We start from the raw sequence: 14895 nt of genomic DNA, 5'->3' as shown, positions 1-14895 counted from the left end.
CAGACACATGTTCCAACTCCGTCCCACACCAACGTCTCTTCCAGTGTTTGAATACTGCTGCATTATGTCCAGGCTGCTCAACATCTGGCTTGTTCCCCTCAGCCAGTCTGAATGCATACTCCTGCTAGGCTTTGTCCTTTTTGAGGCTGGGAAGCAGCCAGGATTTGGTCATCGGAAGTGATGATTCTGCACACTTTTGACTCACCTTCTCAGGTGATGCTGGTTAAGGAAAGTTTTTGAGTGATGAACTCAAAGACTGCAGTTGAGTCAGGAAACAAAGGCAAAAATCAGCATATTTTTATTAAAAAGCCTCAGAAAGTAGGGAAGAGAATGCTGTCTCTCATCCTTAATTGCTGATGCTATTGGAGAAGGGTTTTTTGAAAACAGTGTTCCATCTATTTTCCTGTACACTTTGGTTAAAATATAAGCAAGGGAAGAGGCATCTCAGGAAATATTCTAAATTGCTAGTATAACATCTATAAAATATACACATACTCCCCGCCCCCCACCAAAGAGAGAGCACTTGTATAGTTGTTTAAAGCATTTGAGAGATTCTTTGCTGAATAAAGTTCTCAAAAAATTCTCTAAAACTAAATAGAGGTTGAATCACAAGGTGGAAGCAGGCCTATGGGTGTCTTCTGAACCTAAATCTGGTGTAAATTGTGAACACCTCACATAGAGGGACCCATTTGTGAACAAGTGCTCCTCCCAGGTATTTCCCTAAAGTTACCAGGAACAACTTAGGTTTGGGTTGTGTAAACAAGACCCCACCTAAGTTTGGAAGAAAAGGCCTGGATTAGGATTGTAGAAACCTAGGTCTAGAAATAGACCTCTGAAATTTAGGGAGCCTATTTCTCAACAGCCTCTCTCCACTCCTAACAGTATTGTGAGGATCCAGTGAAAACTGTAGAGGTGTTTCAAAGTAAATATAAATGTAGTATGGGTAGTAGAATAATGGTAAGTGAACTTTTTTTTTTTAAAGGATCAGCAAAGTAAACTGGAAAACGTGAAATTAGCACGTAAAAATACCTTTTCTAAAAATGTAGGAATGAGTGATCTAGGTCTATCCATATACATGGCAACTCTACATTCCCATTGCGACAATTTTTAAAATTTATTTTCTCAGAAAAATCTCAGTGCCTGTTAGCAGACATGTTCCCATGAAGGAGCAGCTCTGATGAGCAGTTTTAGAAAAAAAATCAGTGAAGAGCTGCCATTGACCTTTCATGGCTTGGCCCTGCAGTTGGAGCCACTCTACAGCAAGGTCTTGAGGTCACTTAACCTCCACTTTCCTCAGCTCCTGAGCTTTTACTGTTAAGTAGAGAAGAACCACTATTGTAAATCGTTCATAAGGCTTCTTGCTGTGGAAAAGGAGTGGTGTCTCATTCCTAGCTGCAGTTTGCTACTACTATGTATAAAAGTTTGTTCCTTTAATGTGGCCTTTAAATCTTGTCTGTTTATATCCCATTCTGATGGGTTCCTTATTCTTCCAACACAACCTTGTATGTTTCCTGCTGTCTGGAATGCCCTCCTCTATGCTTCCTACTTGTTATTTTCTCTGTTGAAACCCCTGAGTCAAACCTGGGGGACCCATGTGCCTTCTCTGATCTCCACATCCAAAGAGAAGGAATTAGCACTTGTCTCCAATTTGAACTGAAAAACATAAATGAAAGTCTCCCAATAGGCTTGGTTCTTGCTCCTGGCAGGTGCTCAGTAAATGGTTAGAATAAATGGGGAAATGAGTTTGGGGTGAGGGAAAAGTAAAAGGAGCCTAAAATCCTTGGGTTCCTTTACCAATGGAAAAGATCAGCCATTAAACGTTTCTCCTACGGTGGGCCCATGTTCCACTGCAGTCGATCCTACCTTCCCCCCAAGAAACAGTGAACACGAGGATTGCACTACCCTTTATTCCTAGGATAGAAGAAGGTGTCCCAAATCACATCCTGGGTCCCATTTATCAAGGCCCCCAGCCCCTCACAGAGTAGGAATAAGCATGTTCAGGGAGGGTCACTGGGTAGGTGGTCCAAGTCCCTTTCAAGGGGATACACCATAAAGATGGCATTGTCCCAGGGAGGGAGGGCAGGGTGACCTGGTCTGACCAACTCAAAGCCCATGTAGCTGAAGGCCCGTAGTAGAGCACCTGTGAAAGAAGAGAACAAATTAGACATTCAGAAACTCATACCACTATTCTCCCCCACTCCCCCACCCCCTGATTCGGTTTTTCCATTAGGGAATTGCTGTGGGGAGAGCAGTGTAGTGCAGGCATTGGGATAAGACTAACCTTGGCTTTAATGTTTGCTTTGCTTTATGACATCCTATGAATTAATCCTTCTGAACTTCTTCCCATTTGTAAAATGGGGACTATAGAACCTTCATAGAATTTAAAATTAAGATGTTTATGAAGTGCCTAACAATGATGGTGGTGTACACTCTTCACTATCCTTTGTCTTACATCCAACAGGGTATCAAGTCCTTGAGGGACGAGATTGTAGCATGTGCTCCAAGCATATAGTTAAATATATTCCTGTCCTGGCCTTATGGGCATTATGCCCAACACTTTCATACTCTTGGTGTTTAATACATGATATCCTTTCTGTCCTACCAGCCAAATCCCTTGAATGGATTCTGTAATTTCACTAGTGCTATTTTAGTCTGGCTTCTGAAATCTAGCTGCAGGGACTTCCTAATGTAACTTGTCCAGTTGTAACTTGAACAGGGGTAACCTGAAATGTTTGAAGCATGCTTTTTTTTAAAGAGTTTGGGAGAAGAGGATTTTTTAAAAAGCAAAAGTCACTATTAGCTGCTTCAGCACGCAGGGCCAAGGACAGCAGATCCTCACCCCTGTCATTCCGGTTGTTTTGGAAGTTTACAAACACGGAATCCACATTGGTTTTTTCCTCCACGTACTCCAGTGTGGCAGTCAAACTAGGAGCCAGGGAGAAAAATCTTGGTTAATGAAATGTTTAGCAAACTCAGAATCTGAAAGAAATCTTATTCATCAGTTTTTGCTACCCAAGCCATGAAATGAAAGTTGCTAAACTAGTTTTGATAGGTTTTTCTCTGAAACCAGAGGGGTTGCATACTATGAGACTGGATGGCATCTGGGGAGAAGGGACCACTCTGTAAAGTCAACAACTGGAAACTATGTCCTATTCAACTGTTTATGGATCCTCACTTCTCTGTTTCTGACTCTGAATTTAGCAACCCTCTATGGGCTATTACCCCTTGAGCCCCAAATCCAGGCTGGCTCACAGGCCTGTCTGCATGCCAGTTCAGTGGTTTGATGCTATCCCCCTCCTGAATCAGCCCTTAGCAGCATACCCAGTACCTGATGATACGATAAAAGAGTGAAACCCCAACTCTTCCCTCACCACTCTCCCATGCAGGCTGTCACCTTTCCTGGTTCCCTTGATCCAAGGCCCGATATGGGATATCCAGGAAGAGTCGATGGTCACAGAGAAGGCCGTGCCAATGGGCAGAGGTCTGAGGGGTGAGGCGGAAATGGAAGTCTAACTGCACAGGGTCCTGGTGGGGCAGGGGGTCAGTAGCCAGCACCGTCAAGTTCCCAGCCTGGAAAAGGAGTACAAATGAGAGCAACAGTCTCCTGCTTTTATGTGCAGCTAGTGCTCACGTACCAGATCTCAGACCTATCTGGGTATCTTGGGAAGCAAGGAGAGGAGGCTGATGGAGAGCCTGGGAGAATTGAAGCCAAGGTCTTATTCAACAATATATATCCCTTAGCCCTAGGACCGAACTCCCTCTCTGTCATGGAGTTCTCAGTAGCAAACATCTGAAATCTGGATTCAGAGGCCAATGCAAGATTACTGCCTGCTAACCTCACCTCAGGGTGCACTATCCCTTTAGAAACTGACATTTACATCAGAGAGCTTATTTAGATAAAACTGTGCCATCTGTTTACTGTCTCAATAATACTCTTCCACTTTTTTCTATCATATGAGTTTACTCTCAATTCTCCCATTTCTCATCTAAAATGCAAAGGTCACACACAAGCATGTTACTGCAAAATGATACAAAGGCAAGTGCAGGAGTTTTGGGTTCTAGTCCAAGTTAGCATCTGAACAGCCTTATGTCCTAAAAGTCTTTTATTACAGTCTGTTCTTTGTTCCCATTTCTGCTATCCTTATCTGTAAAGCAAGTAGCTTTTACACATGAGCTTTGACGTCTCATCTTGCTCTTTCTATGCTTTATTTTTCCAACTAGCTAGTGTACAAGGTATCATTACAGCAGGCATGGGACTGCCAGGCACTTACTGAATACAATTCTTTAAGCTGGTCAAGGTCACCCTGGTCGGTGCTTCTGCCCATCTGGGGGCCTACTGGGGACTCAGGAGCACTGAAGACAGGAACGGGGCCGGAGTGTCAAGTCCTCCCGTTCCTTATAAATGATGCTGGTTGGGAAAAAGAGGTCCAAATTAGTTTATCTCTAAGTCTGAGATAGAAAAAGGGTCAGAACTTCCAGGAACACAGGACCAGGCTCTGGCATTATCTTCTTTATCTTCCCTAGACCAGTCTGTTTCCATTTTCCCAAGCCAGCCAGTGGGAAAAATTCTTAATTCCCATGCCAGCCTTTCACCCTATTTTGCTATTATCATCTCTTGCCACTTGAGAAGTTATTTCAAAATCTCTTATTTTTCCTTACAGTCTACATAAGCAACTACAAGTAGAGATGAAAACAAGTACCTTTTGTAACAAGGCAGCATTTTCTCCCGGAGGGTGATCCGGTACTTGTAACAGTAGAGATAATAGGCGTATGGTGACCAGATTGGATAGAGGTAGTTCCGTGTTTTTCCCCTCTTGATATAAGAAAGGGAGTAGAAAGAGGGGCGGCACCTGTTAGAAGGCAGTTTCTCAGTTCAGTGCCCCCTGTGGCAAAGTGAGGTTCAGAGATGGGTGACAAAGGTTTAGGCAACCTGGTGCCATTGTGACCTGGTGGGCACTATGACATAGACAAGGAATCAGCCCTGATGTCATCTCAGGACTCAGCTGCTCCCCTAACTGGCCCTTCCCCTTTAGCCAAGTATGCACTTCATAACTGGGCCAGTGGTGAACAGCCCTGCCTGAGCATTTGTTGTGCCCACGCAGCCTCCCCACAACACACACACACAAGCACCACTTCCCCTAAATTTCTGCAACCAACAGGTTAGTGTCCAGGGTCTGACCTGATTGGTTGGTTCCTGGCTCCTATCCATTCAGTATTTTCATTATCACTCCTACCTTTAACAACCCAAGGGTGCAACACATATTTAAATTTTCTAATTGCCTTGTAGAGTAGGAATTTCAAACTCTCTCCAGGGGTCCTGCCAGCTAAAGGAAATTAGTGGAGCCGCTGGGTAGGGCTGTAGCCAAATGGAAAGCTTACACCCTTTCTCAAGCCAACACAACTCAGTTCCATCCATCCAGTTGCCATGCAGGAATGCAGACTGTGTGGTACCAGAGTGTATGATTTTTCTACAGAAACTGGAAAGATTTTTGTGGTAAATTTCCCCAATTTTTAAAGTTGAGTTAAAAAACTCAAAAGATTTTTTTTTAAGTAATATTGTGAGTAAAACTTGGTTCTGGGGCCACCAGTTTGAGACCTGTGCATATTCCTTCATCCAGTCAACAAATATTGAGGGCCTGCTATGAGTCAGGCACTCTTCTAGGTGCCTGGGTTACATCAGTAAACAAAGATCCCTGCCCCATGGAACGTAACTTCTAACAGTGAGAAAACAAACCTAAATGATAAGGGTAAGAAAATAATATGTTAGAAGATATTATTCTATGAAGAAAAATAGAGCAGGATAAAGGAGAATCAGGAGTGTAAATGGGATGGGGCAAGTTGCAGTAATCCAAGTACTGCAACTGAGTGATCCAAGTAGGCCTCACTGAAAAGGCGACAATCAGAGTTGAAGGAGGTGAGGAAGGCATAAGAGCATTCCATCCATGTCTACACAACAACCAGCGCAAAAACCCTAAGGAGGAAATGTAACTTGTTTTCAAGAAACAGCAAGACCACTGTCGGCAGAGCAGCGTGAGCTGTAGGAGAGGAGAGGGAGGTGAGGTCAGAGAGCTATCAGACCAGATCATATATGGCCTTACAGACCATCATATGGACTTGTTTAAGTAAAGGAGGATGTCTTTCCAAAGTTTTGGCTGGAAGAGCGACATCATCTGTCTCATTCTTAAAAAGATTCTGACTGATAGAAACTGTAGAGCATTAAAGGGAGAATTGTCAGGAAGACAATTGCAGTAATCCAGGCAAAGGGTAGTTAGTATCTTATTCCAGGGTGAAGCATTAAAGGTGATGGGAAGTGGTAAGACACTAAACAGTTTAAAAGCAGAACCCACAGGATTTCCTGGCGTATGAAAGAAGTTAAGCCCAAGAACTGAAAGAACAGCTTCCATCAACTGAGATGGGAAAGTCTCCAGGGAGTTTGGGGTCTGGAGATAGAAATTGGTTTAGTTTGGAGCATGTTAACTTTGAATAGTCCATTAGACACGTAGGGGCAAGAGGACAAATAAGCAGTTGGATATTCGAGTCCGGAGTTTAGAAGTCTAGGATCAAGATAGAAATTTGGAAGTCATTGGCAGATTAATAGTACTTTAACCCATGAAGCTGAACGAGATTGTCAGGAGTGTATATAATGAGAAGAGTAAAGATCCAAACACTGAGTCCTGGGGGCATTCTAAGGGAGAAAAGGTGAAATCAGCAAAGGTGACTGGAGAAAGCTGGTTTAGTAGAAAGAAAACAAAAATAAAACTGGTGTCCCGGAAGGGAAGTAAAGAAAGTATATTGAGGAGGGACAACGGGTCAAAGGCCATTTATGGGTCAAATAATATGATGCACAGAGCATCTTTCCATAATTTCCTCTGCCAAACAGACCCCATTGATTCCATTTATCGGATTTTCTCTCTAGTACTGAGCCCCTCCATAGTTTCCTTTTTCTATGGCTTCTCTCCCTGACTTAGATTTAAATATTATCTTAAATACCGCAGTTGTAAAGATTAAGAGATGATTCATGGGTTGTCATAGTTTTCAAGAGGAATTCATCCTTTCACCACCTTAGATAGATATGAAGTAAGAAAATGTAAGAGCAGCAGCCCTCTTCTCTTGATATCCAGTTTATCAACTGTCAGAATTGGAAGCGACTTCAGAGAACTACACAGGGCAAAGACAACAGGGAGGCAATATCTTCTCCGTGTCAGTCCACCTAACATCATTCCATTATGTGTCAGTGCAACGGGCGTCCCTCCCCCGAAAAGAAACAGAAGGGAGAAAAACGCTGAATCGCGGAGCATCAACTCGGATCTCTGGCCTCCCGTCCCCGGGGAGGTAGAGAAGCCGCAACCCAACCACGCTGCGCCTTCCCTTCGGCTCCGCCAGGACGCGGCTGCGCCGCCTCAGGCGCGCCGCGGGCACCTGGCGGGGGCCTTCCCTGCGCCGGCGCCGGCCGCAATCAGGTCCCCTCCACGCCCGGGAACATGGCGGCCCCTATTGCAGTCCCGGGCCGGGCTCTCCTGCGGGCGGCCGCTGAGCGACTTGTGCGAGGAGGAGTCCGGGTGCTGCTCCGGCCGCTACTCGAAGTGGGGACCCCCGGCCTGGAGCGCAGCTTCACCCTCTCTCACTGTCGGGTGAGGGCCAGGTCTGGGTGCCGGAAACCTTGACTCTAGTTGGGGCCCTTTACGCCCTGAGTCTCGTTTCTGGGGGCGTGCTTAGACGTAGCGGGCTCTCCTGGAGGGGCGGACGGTGGGGGGTCAAGGGCCTCTGCGTGAAGACTCGCTCACCCTCGCTCTCCGGCCGCCAGAGCACGGTCATCGTGGAGCGCTGGTGGAAGGTGCCGCTGGCCGGGGAGGGACGAAAGCCGCGTCTGCACCGGCGACATCGCGTCTACAAGCTGGTGGAGGACACGAAACACCGGCCCAAAGAGAACCTGGAACTCATCCTCACGCAGTCGGTGGAGGGTAAGGCCCGGGCACAGGTACTTCTATCTCAGGCTGGTTCTGCTTAGCATCAACTCTTTCCTGCCCCCTCAGCTGTTTGTTGCCCTTTCCTACTTTGTGGAAAAGATTAGCTCTGTATTTGAGAAGAGAAAGCCATACAAAGTACTGTGATTGTGATATTGGCCTCCTGCATGGAAAATTAGGAGTGCAGGAACATCATTAAGTGCGTGTGCCGGAGAGGACTACGTGCCACAGATACTGAAATCCTGTGATAGGACAACGCTTCACTTGGTACCGGGAATATTAAGTGTCTAAGTCATGCCCTCAAGAAACTAATTAGAAGTCTCTTAAACGTTGTTCCTAGTGAATATCAACATTTCTTCTAGGAAGAATACGAACTGAGAGAATGAGAGGAGCCGCTATCTTTGATCATCTTCTCCTTAATCAGTGACTCTTAGCTAGTTCTGACCCAGTGTCTCTGTTCACTTTGGCAGAGCTTGGAGTTCGGGGTGACCTGGTTTCAGTGACGAAATCTGTGGGCCGTAATCGACTGCTTCCTCAAGGTCTGGCTGTATATGCATCCCCTGAAAACAAGAAGTTGTTTGAAGAGGAGAAATTGGTGAGCTCAAAGAAAAGCAGAGGGAGGAATAAAACCTTAAGATTTCCTCTAGCAACTTCAGTCCTTTTTATATTTAATTTGAAAATGAAGTGGGAACTAGAACAGGAATTTAGAAAACCGATCTATGCCTAGCATATTAATAGTTTATTATTATTTAGTATGGACTCACCTTTTTTTCCTTTTGTTCTTTCTCTTTTTTTCTTTTCTTTCTTTCTTTCTTTTTTTTTTTTTTTTGTTTTTTGTTTCCATCCTTAACTTTCTTTTCTAGCTAAGACAAGAAGGAAAATTAGAAAACATCCAGACAAAGGCAGGTGAGGCGGTGAGTACAAACATAGAAAGTCTTTATTTATTGGATATCTACAGGAGTGTCCAACCTCTTCCTGAGAGGTTCTTTGATTTCCCTGAAGTCTCTTGATTGCAGGCACAAGGGTAGAGAAAAGGGGAAGAGTTGTGGCCACCATGACTAGTATTGAAACCTCCTGGGAAATCCTGACCAGTTGCGTGAAGTGCCCTAGCTTACTGTGTGAGGTCCCAGCCTGGGCACCAGGGGACCCATGAAAGAGTGTGAGATGAAGGCTCTGCCTCAGGAATATTTACAGACAAGTTGGAAAGAATGTAAACACATGTAAAAGTGATTAATAAACTCAAGATGGTAAATTATAAGAGTGACATGGACCAGAATGGATTAGGGTGATTTAGAGAGGGCTTTTTTCCAGGGTGATTTAGAGAGGGCTTTTTCCCAGATGGGCTTGAATTAGACCTTGTGGGGTTAGTAGGGTTTGGTTAGGCCAGAAGGGTGTAAAAGGTATTCTTAAGGGGGAAAAAAGTATAAGAAGATAGTTAAAGCATGCTTTAACGTAGAAAGTAGACTAGTCTAGCTAAAGCAAAGACCTTGTATAGTATAATAGGGAATGTATGGCTGGAAAGGGGATTGGGGCAGGATTTACAAAACATCTTGAATCCTCAGCTAGTCAATTTATACCTCATTCTGTAAGCATGGAAGAATCATTAACAGGGTAGGGGTAGAATTAAAAGGCCAAAAGTATTGGGTTAAAACAGCCTACGAAAGCCATTCCATTCTGAGATATACCAGTGGCCCCCATTGACGTGGAAACATGGCCTGTTTCTCCTTGACTTAGCAACATCTTAATATAGGGGACATTCTCCTCCAAAGTGTTACGAAAATATTTTTTCACAATATCAGCCTTGAAATAAGAATGTCCTCTCTCTTTTCCATGCATTTTCCCACCTGTCTTGGCTGTGAGGCAGAAATTGTGCCCTTTTCCTGAGCTCTCAGACCTTGTGCCTCTTGCTAACATGATTCCAACTCTTAACATATCCACTGTTCATAATTCAGACAGTGAAATTTCTGAGAAGCTGTCACCTGGAGGTGGGGATGAAGAACAATGTCAAGTGGGAGCTAAACCCTGAAATAGTTGCCCGCCACTTTCTCAAAAATGTGAGTATTCCCATATAGTACTGTATTCCTGAAGGTGGAAGCTACCTCCCTTTGTTAGGAACAGGTGTGAGTCCAGCTGGAGTTAGGGAACGTGTTCTTGGTTGGTTTGCAGGGGTGTGGGGCGGGGGATGGCTAAGAACTAAGGGTGGTCACATAGAAAGAAAAATAAGAAAACATGGTATCATTTATTTCCTCTCCAGCTAGGGAAAACCTGAGGAAATATGGCTCACTGGAGAATTTTTCTTTTGTGAATGAAGTAATTTTGGTCTCTAACCCTTTTTCTCATTGTGAATCCACCTCCCTTTCTGAGAAATTAGGGCTGAGTTTCTCTGCCACAGATACTCTGCCACTCTCTGTGGAGGTCTCTCCACTATCTGTGGCAGAGAAACTCCTGTGGGATCGGCCAGGATAGACTCTTCAGTTTTATTCATCTCTGTACAGGAAATTCTAGAACCCTCTTTATGAGGTTGCCTAGAGTGGCAGACATATAAACAGCTCCTTTTTCTATGATTTATTTTCCAGCTTGGTGTTGTGGTAGCGCCACATGCATTAAAGTTACCAGAAGAACCCATCACACGGTGGGGCGAGTACTGGTGCGAGGTGACGGTCAGTGTTCACATACTACCCCTTTTTTCTGGCTGGGTGAAAAAAGCAGGGTGAAAAGCTGGGATTGGGTGCTGTTAGCTCCTATCTGCCCAGCTGATCTCTGGGCCTTCATGTTCTTTTATGTACAGGTAAATGGGCTTGACACTGTCAGGGTTCCAATGTCTGTGGTGAACTTTGAGAGGCCCAAGACCAAGAGATATAAGCACTGGTTAGCCCAGCAAGCTGCTAACGGAATGGCTTCCACCAGCTCCCAGACGATATGAACCTACCTACTCTTCCTCAAAAGCAGCAAAGCAGAATCTGAGGCACAATGGAGCAAAGAGGGCCAGCTCTGACCAAATACTGAATTTTAGAGGGCAGATGGGGACATTGGACAAAACTGTGTATTCGTGTTAAATTCTTCATCTTGCCATCTTAATCTTCGACTGTTATCACATCCAGCCTTGTTGGCGTAGTCCTGCTCAAGAAGTACCAAGCCATAGATTTGATAAGCTGAATATTAATAGACCAAAACAGTCTAGATTCTATTTCTTCTTTCTCCATTGGAATTCACTGAAACAAATGGAAGAGCCAGCTATTATCTTTAGTACTTGGCTCATCCTCATCATCCAAACTGAACGAACATTTATGTCTCAAGAAGAAATAAAGAGGTTGTGTTCTTTTTAGGTGTTTACTGTGCTTGAGTAGACTGGGAACAGGGCATCCACATGAGATGTCCTCTTGAGCCGCTGGAGTTTGCTGCTAAAAAGGAAGGAAGAAGAGAATACATTTGCAGGTTACATCCCAAGTTGTTATGGGCAAATTACTCAACAAGCTATAATGTCTTTGCTCTTAAAACTTGCTCTCATTAGGTATATTGATAAAGTCATCAATGTGAGTAAGCACAATGGATTCTACTTTTCTAAGGCAATCGGAATTAAGGCCAAACAGTAATTGCTGGGGAAAATGAAGCTGGGATGAAAAAAACTTGAAACTTCTGTTTTGTTTTCTTGAACCAGCTAGTAAGATTTTGTAAAAGAAAATAACCTTGGTTTCCAGACCAAAGTTAAGATGGGGGCTGGTTATCAGGTAATTATGGAATAGACACCTTGATAAGAGATGAGGGAAGTGGTTCTGCATAAGTTTGAGGTCCACTAGTGGGAAAAATACCCAAATGTTGACAAATGAACATGCTAGAGTCCCTCCAAAGAAATGAGGGGTCATGTAATTCAGGAAGGATAAAGTTGGGACATTGACTCTTGCTGTCCTTATCAGAGCCTAAAGAGCTTGGTTTTTGTCAAACTATTTGAGTTAAACTACCACTCCCAGACAGTTAAGCACTTTCATTCACTTTCATCCATATGAGACCATCCTGGCTGATGAGAGGTCTGTCATCAGTAGTTGCACTGATAAATATACCCAGCCTCATACTTGCCAGCATTCCTTAATTCAAGTCTGGCACTGGTATTGTATGAAATTTGCCATTTCTATGTTCCCCGTCCCTACTGTCATTGAAATGGAAAGCCCATTTAACAGCATCTTTCCACACCACCACCATCACCATCATGAAGCTCTCTGAAATTGAGCAACAGGCACAACATTCCACACAACTAATCTCAGAGTACTTAAATATTTGCCATATGGAGAGTTCCTGGTGAAATAGACTTGAGTTGGAGATTTGCATACAGGAAGTTTACTGGGAATTTTCTGGATCAGCACCTGTGTGGGAATGAAGGAAGCAGGATTCGGTAGAGGGAAAAGGTGAGCTGATACAGTCTCAACAAAGATTTCAGTCAGTCCCACAAGGTCAAACTAGAGTGGCTCTGCAGAAATGTGTATCCTGTCGAAAGAAGGGGCCAGACCAATATACCCCACATTGACTAGGAAAGGGGCATGACAGCGTGAGGAGACTGACTTCAGGCAAAGGCATTTCCCAGAGGGGACGTCAGATGAGAACTGTCAGTATTTTCAGCAGCTTGGGAAATGACTGCTCCAGTCCTGAAGGGAGGTTTCTGGGCAGCACACCATAGTCTCCACCTCAGTTCACATCTTGCACTATTCAGATCTATTTGCTTTATAAGTTCTAGAATGATCCCTTAAGGATTCTGATTGGCCTCATTTTCTGGAAAAACTTAAAAGACAAAGGTCTGAGACACACCACAGACAGTCTCCTCTGTTGTAGCTTAAGTCTACAATTGGTACTTCTCTCCCTCCTAAACTACCCATTCCAGATTCCTACCCACAACCCCTCAGCTTGTACTTCTGCTGGTCCAAATGGGTTACCTGATAAGGTAGCCAGTCATCAGACCTTTCTCAGGATATGACTATACTTGTCCATTTATCATCAAAGTTAGGCAAAGGAGAAGCAATACATGCCTGTGTGGATGGTGTGGATCTCAAATATTATCCTTCCCTGTCCGCATTGTATAACAGCAGCTCTACCTCCTGATTTTTATGGTCAGTTCTGCCAAGATAGTCATTTCTTTCTTTACCTCCTTGTTGTCTTGGTAGTGATCTGAAGTAATCAGGTGGCAGCCATAGCTTAAAGTGTAGTGAGAATCTGGGTGTGTCTATTGGTGGAGATATTTCCCACCTGGGAGTTAGGACTTCTAAATCCTCAGACCCCAGACTTGGGATAGGAGGCAGTTTCCTCAACTGGGTCACTTGGACTGGTGGTAATGGGGGACTACACTTACGTCCACTTGTCTCGCAGACCCGTATATTTTGCTTAGGAACATAGCACTTTAGGATGGCTGTTGATCCAGGGCATATACTGCATCCAGGAGCATGGCTCCTCATCTTTACAGGGTATCATCAAGGTGGTACCTCAGCTGTGGCTTCAACTGGCTGTTCATCACTCTACCAGTGGATCCCATGGTTATGTACCCAGTGCCGTACCTCCTTGACATAATGTGGGTCTTGTGGTCCAATGCAATGTTATACAAGATCTCATGCTAATGGATCAAATATTCTGTAAGCCCTTGGCAGACAGCAAAGGCCAACTCATACCCCTAATATACATCACTTCCAGTTAAGATGGAACACTGCCTCTTCCAGGGTGGCAGGGGTTCAATATAATCAACCACCAAGTGGCTAGATGGTTTCTTTGAGGAAGTAGTGACATCGGGGGCTTAGTGTTTGTCTCTATTGCTGGCAAGTTGGACATTAACAGCAGCTGCAGCTAGGTCAACCTTACTGAATCCTTCATGCCAGGCTCACGCATGGCTTTCACCAGGGCTCCTCCATTCATACACCTGTTTTCCCGTCTTTCAGGCGCTAATGACAGAGACTGGCTAATATCAACTCGTTAAGTCATTCAGTGTACTTGATAGTTGGTGTCTTCTGTGGTAGATGTTCTCTGGTGGGCATTAACATGCAGTATAAAGATCATCACACTTTGTACCCATCCCTAGATAAATACCTTTTCCTCAAACTTCCTTGTCTTGAGCCTCCCAGTTTTTCTTCCAACAGGCTCCTGAACAACTAGCAAAGCCATTCACCATTGCCCCCGAGTCTGTATTCTTTCTTCAGGCAGGTGTGCTGCCTGAAGCTCTACTCATTGGGAAGATTTCCTCTCACTATTTCAGGGCCACTTCAAAGTGGGGCCATAGTACCTCCACAGTCTATTTTCAGCTTACTTCTACTTTATGAGAATCCACAGCATTAACCAAGCCCAGCCTTTCCTTTTTCCTTCTTGTCATCTGATAAGGGATTCCCTCTGCTCCATGTGGAGATAGAGGTGAACTGAAGAAGCATTGGGGCAAGAGTGGTGGGTGACGGGGGAGTGGGGTGGGGGTGGTCTGGCCACCTGCTTGTGCACCTTGCTTTTGTCTTCCAGCTCTGCTTGTGCCCAATTCTATATGTATCATTTTCATCTTATGAAGGACTGCCGAGGGACCCATCCGTCCAAGCTTATGACCTGTGGGTCTGACAAAACCCAGGTTATAATAGGCATTTCTGGCTACCTGATCACTTTATGTCCCATAGGCAAGCACTTTGTCTCAACTAGGGCAAAGTAGCATGACATCTGCAATCTTTTGAAATGTAGAATACTCTTTCAGGTGGCATGGCCTAGTTCTAGAACCATTGGGGTCTAAGTGTGACTTCCTATTAATGCTTGTCATAAACAGCATGTGGCATACTTTCCATTACTGACACCTTGACAGAGTAGGTGTGCCATTTGTACCACAATCTGGACCTGCTGCAGAGCCTTTACTTGGTTTGGGTCCCACTCAAAGTTGGCAGTCTTTTGTGTCCCCAATATATGTGTATTCCCAAGTGTGGAATATGCT

General features: G+C 44.5%; 2 protein-coding genes across 2 annotated transcripts; one reads left to right on the top strand and one right to left on the bottom strand.

Moving 5' to 3' along the window:
- Positions 1-1997: 1997 nt before the first annotated feature.
- OAZ3 (ornithine decarboxylase antizyme 3) lies at positions 1998-7815 on the bottom strand. Its single transcript, XM_054563231.1, is given in 6 exon segments — positions 1998-2140; positions 2840-2925; positions 3395-3570; positions 4272-4346; positions 4348-4409; positions 7788-7815. Coding segments are annotated over 6 exon segments (570 nt in total).
- MRPL9 (mitochondrial ribosomal protein L9) lies at positions 7449-11861 on the top strand. Its single transcript, XM_054563230.1, has 7 exons — positions 7449-7631; positions 7805-7961; positions 8435-8559; positions 8828-8878; positions 9917-10018; positions 10541-10624; positions 10753-11861. The coding sequence occupies exons 1-7, from the start codon at positions 7482-7484 to the stop codon at positions 10885-10887; spliced, it is 804 nt and encodes a 267-aa protein (XP_054419205.1). The 5' UTR covers positions 7449-7481; the 3' UTR covers positions 10888-11861.
- The last annotated feature ends 3034 nt before the right edge of the window (positions 11862-14895 follow it).

Source organism: Pteronotus mesoamericanus, unplaced genomic scaffold (assembly GCF_021234165.1).
Source record: "Pteronotus mesoamericanus isolate MK-2021 breed Mesoamerican mustached bat unplaced genomic scaffold, CSHL_Meso_final scaffold_705, whole genome shotgun sequence".
Taxonomy (NCBI): domain Eukaryota; kingdom Metazoa; phylum Chordata; class Mammalia; order Chiroptera; family Mormoopidae; genus Pteronotus; species Pteronotus mesoamericanus.
Note: the sequence above shows the minus strand (reverse complement) of the source record. Positions and strands in the feature narration are given on the sequence as shown.